Consider the following 16,575-nt stretch of genomic DNA (forward strand, 5'->3'; position numbering starts at 1 on the left):
TTAGGAAGTTGGTTATTCTAAAAATTATTCTAAGGGGGAACTGCAGTTAATCTGGAATCCGGAATAGGGTGGTTCACAAACGTTCTCATTAGGGACTACGGAATCGTTTTCAGCGGGGGAGGACCCCTCGAGAGCGCTATTTCCAGCCCTACTTAGTGGGCAGTGCTGTCGGCGATCCCTGAAAAATGAGCGCCCTTAGACTCGGGATCATGCGAATTAAAAGAACGCGTTTCTAGTTCGGAAATGTAATTTAGGAGAGCGGTAGGTAAAACTGGAAAGTAGTGCTAACTTGTTCTTGTAATGTTTTCTTTTTAAACAGGGAGTTTTGAAAAATAAATGGTCAATTCTCTACCTCTTGCTAAGCCTTAGTGAAGATCCGCGCAAGCAGCCGAACAAGGTGAGAGGCTCTGTTTCCGCAGCTTGTGCCTTGTCTTCCTCGGACCCGCTCAGTGTCGGAGCGGAGCCTGCGCGGGGGTGGGAGGGGCCGAGGCAGGCCGAGATCCCAGGGTCTTGTGGGACAGCGATACCAAGTTTTGACAGGAATTGGCTTCTGTGCTTAAGGAAATGATAAGAGAATAAACAACTTGTCCAGTTTTCTTGGCATTCATGGCAGGCCAAGAGATTTTCTTCTCTTTTTTTTCCTAAAAGATTTTATTTATTTGTCAGAGAGCCAGTGAGGACAAGCCGAGGGAGTGGTAGGCAGAGGGACAGCCAGGCTCCTCACTGGGCGAAGAGGAGCCCGATGTGGGGCTCGATCCCAGGACCCTGGGATCATGACCTGAGCTGAAGCAGAGGCTTCACCCCCTGAGTCCCCAGGTGCCCCTCTTTCTTTAGAGCGGGTACTCACTTTTCCGCACTTGGGTCGTTTCCTCAGATGTGACCGTGTCTGTGGACGAGAGCGGGAAAACGGATTTCACAGGTTACCGACAGGAGCATGCCGCAGTTTTGTGTGGGTTAGAGGCCTTTCAGGTTTTCTTGGGTCTTCACATATCATCACGAGCATTGATAACTGTCCTGCCCGTGTGAACTGTGTTGTCACGCGGACTCAGTCTGTGGCCTGTGCGGTGTCCAGAAGAGCTGTCGGGCTGCCCACGGTGTCCGCTGCGAGGGCTGCTCTACTGCAGGACCCGCGTGCCTCCCAGGGGGGCTCTCTGTGTCAAAAGCCTCCGTGTGAGTAACGAGCGCGTTTTGATTTTAGAGTAGTGCCACCCCTGCAGACACATTTGAGTAATCATTTGGGTTTTAGTGTGCTTGGATTCTGTAGAATGTGTTCAGTTGTCAGACCATGTGGCAGTTTTGGAGTTTAGAAAACATTCTGCGGTGAGTCGGTTCTGCCATGTTTCAGAGTATAACAAATTATTGCTACTGAGTACCAACTTGATTACAGAACCAACATCTGAATATATGTTATCTTTATGGATTTGGGAAGTGTTCTGTAATTTTTGTATTTTTTTAAGATTTTATTTAATTATTTTAGGGGTAGAGAGAGAGCACAGAAGCGAGGGGAGGGAGAGAGAGACAGACAGACTTCACACCGAGCGTGGAGCCCAATGTAGGGCTTGATCCCACAGCCCTGAGGTCACGACCAGAACTGAAACCAAGAGTCGGATGCTGAACTAACTGATCCACCCAGGCGGCCCTGTGTCTCTATTCTTTTTTTTTTTTAAGATTTTATTTATTTATTTGACAGACAGAGATCACAAGTAGGCAGAGAGGCAGGCAGAGAGAGAGGAGGAAGCACAGAGCTCCCGCTGAGCAAAGAGCCCGATGCGGGACTTGATCCCAGGACCCTGGGATCATGACCTGAGCCGAAGGCAGCGGCTTAACCCACTGAGCCACCCAGGTGCCCCCCTGTGTCTTTCTTTCCTTTCCAGGTTTCCGCCTATGCCGCGTTATTTGCACAAGCGTTACCAAGAGATGCTCACTCGACTCCCTACTACTACGCCAGGCCTCAGACTCTGCCGCTGAACTACCAGGACCGCAGCACCCAGTCGGCCCAGAGCGCCGGCAGCCTGGGAAGCAGTGGCGTCAGCAGCATAAGTGTGTACGCCTTAAATGGCCCGACCCCAACGCCACAGTGTCTCCTTCCAGGGTAAATCCAGCTTGCACACGCACATCGCTTAACCAGTAGAGACGGAAGAATCCTCAGACTTTGATCAGGCGTTTTGTGTGTTCACTGAAACTCTGTAGAGCCTCGTGTGTGCCGTGAATGTTCTAGGCACTGTATCTGATGTGCTTCCTCCTAGGATTTTATTCTTTCCAAAAACTGTTTTCAGTGGGAATTCTTTGCACTTCTAGTTGTGGTTGACCGTGACGATGTCTGGTCTGCTCTCACCCTGTTAACGCAAGTACGTGTTAGCAGAGGCCGGGCAGAAGAGTGACAGGACGGGCCTGTCGTTGTGCAGTGACTCGCAGACATTTCCTTGCTGTGTTCCCGCACTTACCTCTCCGTGGGTATCGGCCCCTTCACTGAGGCGTGCTGTTCTCTTTGCTGAATTACTGAAGAGACAAGTTATGCTAAAATAAAGCTGTCTTGTCCTCAAGTGCTGGGCTCTCCTGCGGACCGGGTGTCACGGCGCCCGGTGCTGTACGGGGCTGAGGGGGAGCTCCAGGAGCACGCGGCCGGCGTGCTGTCACATCTCACCATGTTTTCTGGGGACACAGTTTGTGCTTGGGAGTGGAACCGCTGCTCATAGAGTAGTAAACTCAAAACTTTGCTCTTCTTGTCTTTTTACGTGTTTCTGTGCATGGTTCCTTCCTGGCAACCACATTAAAGCTGACTGTCATAAAGTGGGTATTTTTCCAGACCAGTGTCTAGAGAGTCGGGGTTGCGTGTGTTCTGCATGACCGTGGCCTTCTGGGAAGTTCATGTGTGATGGAAATATGGTTAGGTTCACGGCCCTAGAACCTCGAACGTGCGCACCACACGTGGATTACACATGCCGTCTGGTTTCCAGAAAGATAGCAGAAGAGGTTCTGGAGATGTACTCTCTGACGTGTATTCTGGCTAAAAGAGTCAACAGACTTTGTCACTTTTGCTTTAGAATTTGAAATAATTGTCCTGATACTAAAAAAACTGTGTAGAGAACTGTGAACTGAAATGGTCCTTCAGAATTTTTTTCTTAAATCTGGAACTGCATTAAAGGTCGTAGTTGGACAAGTACTATGGAGGACTTCTCCCACTGAAGCTAGAAGAGAGACAGGGCTGTTCACTGCTTGCAGCGTCAGTGGGGACAGATGGGGCTGTCCGCGTGGCACCGAGTGAATCAGTCTGCCTTGTGGAGGCTCGTTTGTGTGCTGCAGTCCTGAGAAGTGGTATTTTCGTTGCAAGTGTCAAAACATACGTCCTCAGAAATCAGCTGTTGGGTTTTTAGAATTTCAAAGTGCAGCTTTTATTTTATTTTTTTTAGATTTTACTTACTTGAGAGAATGAGAGGGAGCGAGCACAATCAGGGGAAGCAGCAGAGTCAGAGGGAGAAGCAGACTCTCCACTGAGTAGGGAACCCGATGCGGGGCTCGATCCCAGGCCCCCGGGATCATGACCTGAGCTGGAGCAGATGCTTCATCGGCTGAGCCCCCCAGGCGCCCCCTCACAGAACAGCTTTGTTCTCCAAATCATCAAAAGCTGTCCTGACCTTTTTGCTTTTGTCTTTGACTTTACATTTGTACATTTTTGGAATTAATTGCAAATTGTGATATTTTGTTTTGTGTTGAACACTGCAAATGCTGGGAGATGAGTGCTCATGCAGAGAGAGGGCAGCGCTCCCGACGCTTAACTCCTGGGGTCTGCCCAGTGCTGGTTAAGTTTGAAGTCAAAATTAGGTGCGAATTTCAAAGTGGTTTCAGTAATGTATGTTACCTGTTTGTAAAGAAAAGCCAAATAGATTTTGATTTTTACGCTAAGAAGTATGTGGGAGGTGCCAGTAAGAGCCTGAATGCCAGCCTAAAGGCCCCAAAGAGCCCCCGGACTGATCAGCTGATGGACTTGGGTAGGGCGACATCACTCGCCCAGCCCAGATTTCTAACATTACAGAATCCGATATAGTAATACAAGCAGAATTTCTAGGAGTGGTTTGTCTCTCGAGTGAGCAGCCCCGGTGTTTGGAGATAGGAAATGCTCTTTCTTCTTTCAGACAGCCTCATCATGCGCCCGGAGTAGGGGACGGTCTGCGGCAGCAGTTGGGGTCACGTCTCGCATGGACTCTGACTGCAAACCAGCCTTCTTCACAAACCACTACCTCAAAAGGTCTCCCGAACGCGGTTTCTCGCAACATGACAAGACCGAGGAGGGAAGGGGACGCAGGTGGTGAGTAAGGATAGACTTTAATGTAGATTTTCTTTGCATATTTAGAATTTATGCTTCCCTCATCTTAAACTACTGATGAGGAGTCCTTGCTTACAATTGTCGAGTGGTGGGGGTTCTCATGATGAGAGGTTCGGAGTCAAAGTATCGTCTCACGTGCCTTGGGAGGTTTGGCAGTGCCTGGGACATTGGAGAAACCTCTTGAAGATTTATTTGATGGTTAAGTGGCTATATGGAGGGTCTTAAAACACCACTAGATCCCGAAAGAAATGAGTTTCTCTCCAGAGAGCCGTGTGAGTAGCAGCGTTCAGAACATGAGTGTCTGGGAACAGAGGACGGGCTGCGTTGTCCGCTTGTCCCCGGCAGCTTCGGAAGTCCCTCTGGCTGCTGTCTTTGCTTACGGAGAAGGCGAGGGCCAGGGGTGTCTTGTGTGCACCTGGGAACACGGCCCAGAGCGTGAAGCCCGGCCTGTGCAGCCGCACTTCCCGCCTCTGTCCGTCCTGTAACACGGGACGGCTTGGGAGGCTTTGGCTGGGTGGCTGGCGCCCAGACGGGAAGAGTGCTCTTCTCCGATGCTCACTGGCCGTGGCTTCCGATCTCTTCAGGCCTGTGTAATGTGAAAGCTGACATGACAAGGTGTCACGGTGTTGCCGGTCAGTCCGGAGGAGCAGGAGGGACGTGCGAGGGGCAGGCAGCTGCGGCGGCAGGTGCAGCCGGACGCGTCCGGGGCCTCACGCAGTGTGGACGGACTAGACGCTTCCTTTAAAGGACGTGAAACTCTGTGGAGACAGTTACGTACTCTCAGAAGAGATGTGTTCTAAATGTAAGGACGCAGGTCGTTGGAAGAAATGCATCTCGTAGACGCTGACCGCAGGAAGACGGGTGGCCTCGTCGGCACATCACGTGGCAGGAGGCCGTGGCAGGAGTGTCGCCAGGGCCAGAGGGACGTTCGTAACAACGAAAGGCCCGTTCTTCAGGAAGAAATAATGCTGCTGAGTGTGTGTGCGCCTGGTCTGATACACCAAGGAAAACTAGGCGCCCTAGAGGGCGCAGACACCCGCGGTTACAGCTGGGTGTGTCTACTTCTCTCATGGTAATCGATGGAAAGAAGTAGACAGAGTGGTCCGTAATGACAGGTGGGTGACACTTGTACAGTACTACCAGCAGTTTGAGGTCGCCGATGCTCACGGAGTATTTTCTCCACGACTGAGATACGGACCTGTCCTCACCTTGGGATTCTCTGCCCTGGTTCTGGGAGGGCTGACCTGGACTGTATACATGCTGCATTTTTCCTCCCACTGATGACTTGAATTTCTGGGCATTGCCTCCTTGCCATTGGGTGACATCTGAACTCTGACTTAGTTTTGTTCAGGGTTCATGGAAATCCTAACTTCGCTGCTCTCTCCACTCCTCTTCATGTGGTTGAGGACGGACCTGTGTCTGTCTGCGCGCTGGGTAGCCCCCAGCTCTGCACGCCCGTCTTAGGAAAGCGTCACCCGTCTCCCTGATGGACTTGCGCTGCTCCTTCTTGTGCGTGTCGCTCCTGGATTGTGTATTAGGTCCCCACATGCTGCTGTGTGTTCATTTCTTTCTTTATTGAAGACTGTATTTTTACGTCATCTCTGTATACAGTGTGGGGCTCAAACACACGCCCCCGAGATCAAGAGAGGATGCTCCACCGACCGAGCCAGCCGTGTGCCCCACTGCCTTTGTGTTTTTTTTTTTTTTTTTAAGACTTTCTCTCCATATCCTTTTTAGAGAATTCTTGTTTCTTAGAACTTCATACTTTTTCCATCGTAGGCTCATTTTTTTTTTTTTTTTTTTTTTTGGTTTTAAAATTTTGGTGTGGTTGCACATGCATAATGTAAAACTAATCGCGTCCTAAAATTTATTCCAACTTAAAATGTGTTGTTTGCTAATTACTTTCTTACGAAAACCGTCTTTCAGGTGCTGCGGAAGTGACCGAGGCAGCGCTCGTGAGAGACATCCTGTACGTCTTCCAGGGCATAGACGGCAAGAACATCAAGATGAGCAGCGCGGAGAACCGCTACACGGTGGAGGCCAAGGTGCAGGAAGCGGCCCCCGCCAGCCCCGCGCGAGCAGTGGAGGCTGTGACGGGGTGGGGTAGGGTGACTGGGCCGGAGCTCGGTTTGCCGGTCGGCTGCGTGGTCAGGGCCCAGTGTCCGGTTCCCTGTGTGCTCGTGGGCTCGTGGGCTCGTGTTTGGGACCTTCTTCCTCATCTGCCCCCTGCGTCCTGTGTGCTGGTGTCCGAGAGGCCCCCAAGGGCTGGTACGGCTTGGCATCTCAGCTGTAGACAGACGGTTCCCGATAAGGTGCCTCTTCTGACCTGCATTCACCTTCCAGAACCTGCTGTCCCACAGCCTTCTACAGCTTCCGGCTGTTGGAAGAGGTGGCTGAGGGCACAGGCCGCTCTGGGGGCTCCAGTCACCCCTCAGGGAGGTGCCCCTCGAGCCTCACACTTCCACAGAGAGGTTTTATCTCCCTGCCGGCACCTGGTGCCTTTGTGTCCCACAATTTCTTTTTGTCTTTATTGATGGTGTATTAGTCACTTTTAAGTTCCGTGTGTTGGAACCTAAGAATTAACTGAAAGTACAAATGATTGAGAACAATAATAATTGAAATTCTAGTGTTAACTTTCAACTCTTGATATATTTACCTTTTAGGCAAACCTGAGTAGATCTTTGAGGGATACGGCAGTGAGACTTGCGGAGTTGGGATGGTTACACAATAAAATCAGAAAATACACCGACCAGAGGAGTCTGGACCGCTCATTCGGACTTGTGGGTCAGGTATGTTCATCGTTGCCAGAACATTTAGGACACCGTTCGTTTTGGGGAGTACTTAGTGTACTTAAAATCTTGTTGTGAAAGTAATTCTTAGAAAGACGTTTCTTTTCAAATAGAGAAGTTTTGATAGTAGAGCATTGTAGCTGTCACGGTCCACTCTGGACAACGGAGACCACAGTGTGTGTGGACAGAGATCAGCAAGCGCTGCGTGTCGTTCGCGGTCGCTGTTGGTGGAGTGTGAACGCAGGAGAGTGCGTGAACGCGTTAAAGTAAACCCCACGTGACGGCTTGCGGGCCACTTTCAAAAATGCACACAGGTGTGGAGGCTGATGTTTAAAGAAACAGGTTTTACCCTTTGCAGGTTCGTTCCACTGAGTATGCCTCGGTTTATATCCTAGAGTTCGTTCCAGAAAGTTCTTGTCTCAGGACTAAGGGAAGGTCTTTCTTACAGCTTCTGACTTGTCACCTTTGCAGTGTTTGAGATAGCAGATGTACAACGAAGATTTTAATAATGCAGGTGTGGAAGATGAGTGTCAAAACAGCAACAGTGAAAAATTGGGAGGAACGTGGAGTTGCCAGTTTTCCAATATTGCTAATTAAAAACATTGGAGAAACAGATTTTAACTGAAGATTTGGCAGGAATATAATCCTGAGGGATTATTGTCTAAAGTGAATATACTTTTAGCTGTCATCTGTGTTTTACATCTCTATTCTGCAAAGTTTGTGCTGAGGCGGGACACGTCCCTGACATTAGCTGCGGAGGCCCATCGACAACATTTTCACCCTGCAGCGCACCTGAACGGTGGAAGCCCCGGCGGCTGCACACTCCGCGCCTGCTGGCGTGGGAGGCTGTGTGGCACGTGAGGACGGGGTCGTGCTTCATGGTACCTGCTTTTTCCCGCAGAGTTTCTGTGCTGCCTTGCATCAGGAGCTGAAGGAGTACTACCGGCTGCTCTCTGTTCTCCATTCCCAGGTAAGCTGTGCTTTTTCATGTCTTTGTGATTTGCAGTGTTACACACTTGCAACTCCATAGAATTTTTAAGTTTCTTCATAATTATTTTTATTATTTATTTATTTATAAAAAGATTTTATTTATTTATTTGACAGACAGATCCCAAGTACGCAGAGAGGCGGGCAGAGAGAGAGAGGGAAGCTGGCTCCCCGCTGAGCAGAGAGCCCAATGCAGGCCTCGATCCCAGGACCCTGGGATCATGACCTGAGCCGAAGGCAGAGGCTTAACCCGCTGAGCCACCCAGGCGCCCTTTCATAATTACTTTTAAAAGATAAAACTGATATTCGTAAGGGGTGGCTGTCCATGAAGTTCCAGTGTCTTCTGGAGGCCAATGCTCTCGCTGTCAGGGTTCTGGCTCCCGCGTAAACGCATCTCTAGGAGCCTGAAGGGGCTGGTCTTCTCGCAGAGGAACGTTGGCTTCGCGCTCCCTGTACGTGGATTGAGAACCGATGGACGCATTTGGCGGCTCGTACTTACACGTTTCGTCTTTGCGGTTTCTCAGCTGCAGTTGGAGGACGACCAGGGTGTGAATTTGGGCCTTGAGAGTAGCCTGACCCTCCGGCGCCTGCTGGTGTGGACGTACGACCCCAAGATAAGACTGAAGACTCTGGCGGCCCTGGTGGACCATTGCCAAGGTTGTTCTGCGTCTCCCGGACCTCTGTTACGTCAAAGAGGGTTTTGGGGAATGTCATCTACGTTTGTTTAGTGCCTGCTCGTGTGTGTCCTTCCGTACGCCGGTCACGTCCAGGCTCGTAGATAACTTGCAGGGGGATAACCAGCTGCGAACACGGCCCTGTCTTTGCATTTGTGGAAGCTTAGTATTTCATCGACGTGAAGGAAGGAGGAGGGCCTAGTCTTTCAGGCTTTCGTGGTCCTCGGGCTGTAACTATACATGTTTGTGCCTCTCTTGCTTGCCTCCGACCTGGCAGCCTTTCCCGGGGTCTCTTCCCCCTGAGGTTCTGGCTCACGTCTGGGCTCTCCCACTGTGTGTCCCATACTCTCAAGCGTGCACGTCTGGCCGAGGCCTCTCCTGGGCTCTTGGTCTGCATCTCTGCTTGTCTTCTCAACACGTTTCCTCACTGTGCTACCTTGGCCAAGAACTCTCTGTCTTTTCTCTCAGGCTGTCATGCGCGGGCACGGAGAGTCCCCGTCTCCAGGGTCGGGAGGGCTGAGTGAGGCACGTGAGGAAGCGTGTGCCGGCAAGGGTGCGCTCGTGGGGTGTGCAGGGAGCGCAACTTGGGTGTCCTCCATGTGTTCCGCAGGAAGGAAAGGGGGTGAGCTGGCCTCCGCTGTGCACGCGTACACGAAGACAGGAGACCCGTACGTGAGGTCGCTGGTGCAGCACATCCTCAGCCTGGTGTCCCACCCCGTGCTGAGTTTCCTGTACCGCTGGATCTACGACGGGGAGCTCGAGGACACGTACCACGAAGTAAGGAACCCCTTCTGGCCTCGGGGCGGCTCCCAGAGGCAGTGGTGCCCGCGCCCTCCTGGGCTGCTCCCTGTGGCTGTGGCCTTCCCCTCCCCAGGAGGCCAGGCTGCTTCTTTGAGCGCCGCGCATCGTGTCCACGGAGCTTGGAACCCCGGTTCCCTCCATGCAGCGCTGCAGGAGCTCTGCGGAGAACTAGCGCCCGGTTTTTAACGGTGGGAAGCTCGGGAGGTCCGTCCCCTGCACGGGACTGGGACCGGGTCTCCCATGCCCTTCCCTTGTCCTCGCAGGCAGCATCATGGGTTCTGGGGCCCCGTGGTGCCCGCAGTGCTGGTGACAGAATCTGCGTTCCTGCTGCGTGGTGTAGGCCCGGTCCATTCTGCGGGGAGGCTGCACGTCCCAAGGACCGTGCGCCCCGCGGGACCGCGTGGTAAGATCCTCCTCTGACCTGGAGGAGGAGGGGCACGGCCCACTCCCAGCCCTCGTCAGTGCCGCTCCCTTCCGACGGGCCAGCAGCCTCGCAAGGATCGTGGCACCGTTGACATGCGTGAAGCGGTTCAGCCCTCCTTGGGTTCCGGAGAGAATCGGGCGGTTTCCCTGCAGACACGCCGCTGGGGCTCATGACCGCGGTGGGGGAGGATCACGGGCAGAAGGGGTCCTGGCAGCGGGTGCGTGGGGTGGAGGGAATGCTGGGGAGTGTGGGGGTGCCTGCGATTTGTGCCCCCTGGTCCTGGGTTCGTGGGCTCACCTAGCGTCTTGTGGATGAACTTGGTGGGAGCGGTCATGAGCGTCTCATCATGCGCCTTGTTTCCTGATAGTCGTGCTGGAGACGGGCCTTTGCAGACAGGCCTGGCTGCGGAGCCCACGAAGGGTGGCGTCCGCAGGTGCCGGCGTGGGCGGCTCATCGTGTCCCGCGGCCCCTTCCATGGCGGCGCTGCCGGCGTGCCGTACTGCTGCGCACACTGAACGTGGACTTCCCGCTTGTGTGTAGTGGCTCCTCTGTGCGGCTGCTGGTGTTCGCCGTTGCCAACCTTTTAAACAGCCTTGGAAAGAACATCCTTTCCTGTGCCTCTCTCTGTGTTGGCCGGTTCTCTACGGTCGGCCCTGGGAGGGGTGTTGGCCGGTTCTCTATGGTCGGCCCTGGGAGGGGGCGTTGCCCACTGTTGGGGAGGACATCCTTTCAGTCTTGGTTCTCATCTTTCCAGCTGGGGTGGTGCTGCCCGTCCCCCCGCCCCGGCCCTCTGTGGTTCCTGCTGCTCCCCACCGCCCGGCTCAGCTCTCCCACTCGCGTCTTGGAACGGCTTTTGCTCCAGGGCGTGATGCGCGGCCTCTCCTATGATGCGTTTTACTGGTTCCTAGTGAGATGGGCCAGTGTTCGTGGTCATGAGTTGTTCTTATTCTAGTGTCTTACTGTTTCCCATTTTCCTAGCAGATTTGTCTGTTTTTCTAGACTTGAATCTTAGGATGGTTTTATGTATTTGGATATCTTAGGTCTGTGATTGCATTTTGTTTTTTTAAGATTTCATTTATTTATTTGACAGAGATCACAACTAGGCAGAGAGGCAGCAGAGAGAGAGGAGGAAGCAGGCTCCCCGCTGAGCAGAGAGCCCGATGCAGGACTCAGTCCCAGGACCCTGGGATCATGACCTGAGCCGAAGGCAATGGCTTTAACCCACTGAGCCACCCAGGCACCCCATGTGATTACATTTTTAAAATTATTTTTTTAAACGGTTTTGTTAAGACTGTTATTCAGACTTAAAAGTTGTGAGAGTCACAGATTCAACTGCTGACCCTCCCCCAATGTTCCTTTTGCCACATCTACCGTATATAGCACATTCCAGCGCACAGCACCTAACAGGAAAAGAGAGGTGTTCCCAAATTCTTACTGAAATTGGACTTAATCTCACTCTCTGATAAAACAGAGTCAAGATTTTCTTGTAATGACATACAGAAATAAATTTATATAGGGAGAAAAATTAAGATTATAAAAAGATGAAAAATTGTCCCTTTTTATTAATAAAGAATTTATATTCCACATCTTCTCCACTTAGTAATTAATACATAAACCATATGAATTTGGGTGATTCTCATTTTCTTAGTAGCTGCCAGATGACTTAATGAACTTGATTTTCTCGGAGGTTGGGGTGGGTATCGTCTGGATCCTACTGGCACATACGTATTGCCACCCATTAAAGTCAGAGCCACAGACTGGCTAATTATCTTCTTTAAATTTAGTACCTCATTTCTAATTTGTAATACTTTTGTCTTTCTTGAGAATAATTTAGTTTGCGTTTTGTAGCAGTGAGGTTTTCAAGGTGTCCTTAATTATACCACTGATTCATCGTATACATCTGTGTTTTTAAAATAGGCTCTGAAGTACCACCGGTTCCTTATCAATTGTCTGCCTTTGGTGTGATTTGGGCTTGTTTACTTGTTTATTTTGTTGGTACTCATTGTGGCACTGGAGGACTGACGGCAAATGAGATGGAGTCAGGCAGACTTCGTATTTTCCTCTCGACGTTTTCTCTGCTGTCTTTGAACAAGGACTCACTGGGGTGAGACAGAAGCAAATGCTTTAAGACTGGGGTAGCTTACGTGGGGTCACTCATTTTGGAGAACTCTTGTTGCACAGAATATATAGAAGGTAAACGGTGGGTTTTATTTATTTAAAGAGTAAGCATCCCTGTCGAATTCGGTATTAGGATTAGCAAAACGATCACTTCAACTGCTCAGTTCTGGCCTCATTGGTAAAATGTTTCTTACATCCTTTTCCGTTTGTATAATTTCACACTTCTAGAAACGTCGGAAGGACTGTACAAAATGCTCCTTAGACTGAGTACTGACCTTGTACTAAGTAGATTTACCTTTTTTTTTTTTTTTTTTTTTTTTTAAAGGTTTTGTATTTCCTGGTATTCTCATTTGGGGTCTGAGTTGAGAGAAGGAAGGGCTTGGGCTCTTGAGGATCGGCAAGGGTTTCGTTCGCTGGTGACTTTGCCCAGCCTGTCCGTCACGCCCCAGAGGAGCTTGTTTGCTTCACGGGTGTGCCGCTGGGATTTCTCAAAGTGCATCGTGACTGACAGAGCTAAAATGAATCCTTCTGGACGTAAAGTGTGTGACGTTCCCGGCTCTGGGCCTGCCGTGGTTGGTACTCTGACGCCAGTGGGCTCCCACCGCCTAGCAGTGGGTCTTGTTGCAACTCAGCTGCTTCACCACTGTTGGGCAGAGCCTGAGGGATCGGTCCTGGAGTTCTGTGGCTCCGCATCAGCCTCTCAAGGCGCTCTGTCCCGGCAGGCGGCTCGGCCTGCGCTTCCGAGCCTTCCCGTGCGCATGCGGTGGTGGTGCCGGCCCGTGGGTTGTGCCGATGTGGGAGGGCGAGTTAGGCGCATCATACGCGTCCTTACGTCGTTCGCTTGTAATTAACAGAGCGAGGGCACCAGGTCGAGTCAGGACCCGCTGGCCCTCGGATGTCTGTGGCCTTTCTGTGGCTCGTGGTCATCTCTGGCTTCTCTGCTTCCTGTCGAACCACACGTTTGTAAATGTTCGTTCAAGTCTTCGATTAATTTTGGGAAGGTTTTCTCTGCTTAAAATAATATGTTTACCATCAGAATTTGGTTATTTAGACAGTTGCGTTGTGTGTTTGATCCTTAGATGATTAAAATTTGAGTATTTTTGTCTCTTCAGTTCCTGGGTCGTTTCATTTTCCCTCATCTGTGTAAGGAGTTACAACTTAATTTTATAATCCGATTTCTTCAAGTGTACGGTTAATGTAAGTAGCTCTAAGGGAGTCTTACGACCGCTCTTCCGGAAGTAGTGTATTAAGTACCTGTATATGGAAATGCTCCGTTCTGTAATCAAAGAAAGCACAAAATGTAGGTAAACAGAAATTGTAAAAAGGACCCAGAGAAGAAATTCTGGTGTTGAAAAGTACAGTAACTGAAATGAAAAAAACATCGCTAGTGGCTCAACAACAGATTTGAGTAAGAAGAAGAAGAAAGGTGCCTGCTGGTAGGCTAACGGGTAATCTGGTCTGAGGAACTTGAAGTAGGAAGACTCACCAGGGCCCACAAGAGTCCACTCTGTAATCAAGCCGTGGAAAGACAGAGAACCTTAGAAGCGTCACACGTGTCCTCACGGAGAAGGTCCTTGAGTAGGTCAGTAGCTGATCTCTCCCCGGAAAGCATGCGAGCCAGCGGGTGGGAGGGGACACGTTCAAAACGCCGAAAGGAAAAACTGCCATTCAGGAATTCTGTATCCTGTAAATGCCACCTCCAAAAGTGGAGAAACGGAGTCATTTGCAGTTAATAAAACCTGAGAGTTCCTAGAAACACAAACCATCGGCACCAAGTCCTGCAGAAACAGAATCTGAACAGATTTACGACAAGTAAGGAGATTGAGTGCAAAGTCTCGGGCACTTTCCAGTAAAGGAAAGCCAGGGCTGGATGACTTCACTGGCGAATTCTACCAGATAAGTAAAAAGTTAGCATTAATTTTTCTCGAAGTCTTCCAGAAAATCGAGGAAAGAACACTTCTTAACTCATTTTGTGAAGCTACTATTAGTGTGAGCCCAACGCCCGAGAAATACAACCCAGGAAGACTGCAGACCAGTGTCCTTCGTGGGTATAGTTGCAGGAGTCCTCACAGAGCACTAAAATGGGCTGGAGCGGGGGATGGTTCACCCTACGCACGTGAGACTTCTCCCAGAAATGCAGGGGTAGTTCAGCATAATTAAAATCAACGTAATCTGACACGTCATCCTGATAAAAGTGAAGGAAAAACACACAGCCCAGTCGATGCAGAAGATGCATTTGATGAAGTTCATCACAGAGTAGGAATAGAAAGGAGCTTCTCACCTCATCAAGGGCATCTGTAAAACACTGACGGTAACCATAGCGGTGAAAGGGTGTGCACTCCAGCCCCAAGATCAGGACAGGGGCTCCAGTTTCCCCACTTCTACTTAACATTGCACCGGAGGCTCTAGGCAGGGCAGTTAGGGGAATAACCGTTAAAAAACAAAGACTCTCAGATTGGAAATGAAATAAAATAATATCTGTCGTAGATGACAAAATTTTATGTGTAGAAAACTGAAGTGTTCATGACATGTATCTGATAAACACGTTTTCCGTGTGAGCGGGGTGCAGTATCCACACGAAAATCGGTCACTTTGTTATATGTTTGAAATAAACACCGAAAATAAAATGAAGAAAGTAATCCCTGTGTGATCGTGTCTGGACTGAGCAGCGCGTGGGGAGAAACTCGAGCGAGGAGCTGGAAGCAGGGCACACCGGAAGCCGCAGAGCTGCGGGGAGACGTGAACGCAGACCGTGAGCGCGGGCAGCGCGTGTTCCCGGGTCGGGAGCGGGCTTACGGTGAAGCCGGCAGTGCTTCCCCTAATGATTGCAGATCGAGCGTCATTTCTATCAGAGTTTCAGTGGCCTTTTTGCAGAAATAGGAAGGCTGGTCCTTCCTGTGGAACGAAGTCCGTGGCACCTGGAGAGCCACACACTCTGGAAAACACCACCACCAAAGTTGGGAGATTCACACGTCCTGATTGCATAACATAAGACAAGGCACGGCAGGCAGAGTTGTGGTCCTGGCCTGAGCATAGACGGGTAGGTGGAGAGGGTAGGATTGAGATTCCAGAAATGAACACATTTATTTTTGTTCAGTTGGTTTTTAACAAGAGCCCCAAGACCACTCATGAAGAAAGACGAGTCTTTTTGGCAGTGGTGCAGAGATGGCCAGACATCCACACGCGAGAGAGCGAGTTGGACCTCAGATGTGTACCATACATAAGAAGTAACTCAAAGTCCATCTCCCACGGACAGCTGTGAGCTCTTAGAGGTTAACACAGGTATAAATCGTGACTCTGGATTAGGCAATGGTGTCTTAGATGCGTCACCAAAAGCTTAAGCAACAAAAGAAAAGAGATAAATTGATTTCCTCAGAATTAAAAACTTACATACTTCAAAAGACATTGAGAAAGTGAAAAAATAACCCACAGACTGGGAGAAGATGTTCCAGGTCATCTGCGTGGTAAAGGTCTAGCACCCGTGTGTAAAGAACTGTCCCGACTCGAGCACAAAGATGAACAGCCCAGTAGAGAAATGGGCCAAGGCCGGAGATCTTCCCGAAGATCTGCAGGCGGCCTTAAGGAAGCACAGGAGAAGACGGAAGCGTGCTCGTCACGGAGTGTGAACGGGGACCCACGGTTGGGTACCGGCGCGCGCGCTCACTGGGATGGTGTTAGAAGAAAGAAAAGCCAGAGTGTGACAAGTGTCGGTGAGGACTCGGAGAAGTTGGAGCCTAACGCAGTGCTGGTGGGAACGGAGTGCTGCGGCCGCTGGGCACGGAGCTCCCGGTGCCGCGGAGGTCCCACGCGGACCCGGCTGTCCCCAGTGCTCAAGAGAAGCCGGCACACACAGTCAATGAAAACCCGTACGGGGATATCACAGAAGTGCTACTCGTTACCGTGGAGTCCAGAGCGGAAGTAGGGCCAGCGTCCGGGAGCTCATGCGTGGGCCGGCGGAACGCCGTCTGTCCGTGTCCTGGAACGGGTTGTCAGCCGTAGAAGGAGTGAGACTGGGATGATGCCGTGACATGGGCGAACCTTGAAAACATGAGGCTGAGTGAAACAAGCCAGACACAGAAGGTCACACACACATTGGATGCTTTCGCTTACCTGGAACATGCAGGATAGGCGAGTTCTTAGAAGATTCGTGTTGTTGGGCAGGGGAGAGAGGGGCCGGGGAGGTCATTGCCTGACGGGTATACAGTCTGTCTGCAGGTGGAAAAGATGTTCTAGAATTCAGTAGCGGTGCTGGTTCCACACCTTGTTATGGAAAATACTAGAAAATCACTGAATCCCACTTTAAAGTGCTGACTGTATTACGTGAGGCCGGCTCCTAAGATTTAACTCTCCTGCCTCTGCTGGTTTGGGGGTGTCCTCCGTATCGGGGGAGAGCCCGGCCGTTGTGTCTCGGGTCCCTTTGGCGGGCCTTGGGCACCTCGTAGGGAGGTTTGACGTGGA

General features: G+C 50.8%; 1 protein-coding gene across 2 annotated transcripts in view; it reads left to right on the forward strand.

Annotated features, from left to right (window-relative positions):
- Positions 1 to 16,575, forward strand: part of TUBGCP3 (tubulin gamma complex component 3) — a 65,702-nt gene that overhangs the window by 18,048 nt on the left and 31,079 nt on the right. For both annotated transcript variants that reach the window (XM_059143779.1, XM_059143780.1), the window contains exons 4-11: positions 320 to 397; positions 1,875 to 2,092; positions 4,134 to 4,306; positions 6,251 to 6,369; positions 6,988 to 7,113; positions 8,015 to 8,083; positions 8,625 to 8,757; positions 9,385 to 9,551. In XM_059143779.1, the coding sequence (XP_058999762.1) occupies positions 320 to 397; positions 1,875 to 2,092; positions 4,134 to 4,306; positions 6,251 to 6,369; positions 6,988 to 7,113; positions 8,015 to 8,083; positions 8,625 to 8,757; positions 9,385 to 9,551 (1,083 nt within the window). The remainder of the gene's footprint in view (positions 1 to 319; positions 398 to 1,874; positions 2,093 to 4,133; positions 4,307 to 6,250; positions 6,370 to 6,987; positions 7,114 to 8,014; positions 8,084 to 8,624; positions 8,758 to 9,384; positions 9,552 to 16,575) is intronic.

This window comes from Mustela lutreola, chromosome 13 (genome assembly GCF_030435805.1).
Source record: "Mustela lutreola isolate mMusLut2 chromosome 13, mMusLut2.pri, whole genome shotgun sequence".
Taxonomy (NCBI): domain Eukaryota; kingdom Metazoa; phylum Chordata; class Mammalia; order Carnivora; family Mustelidae; genus Mustela; species Mustela lutreola.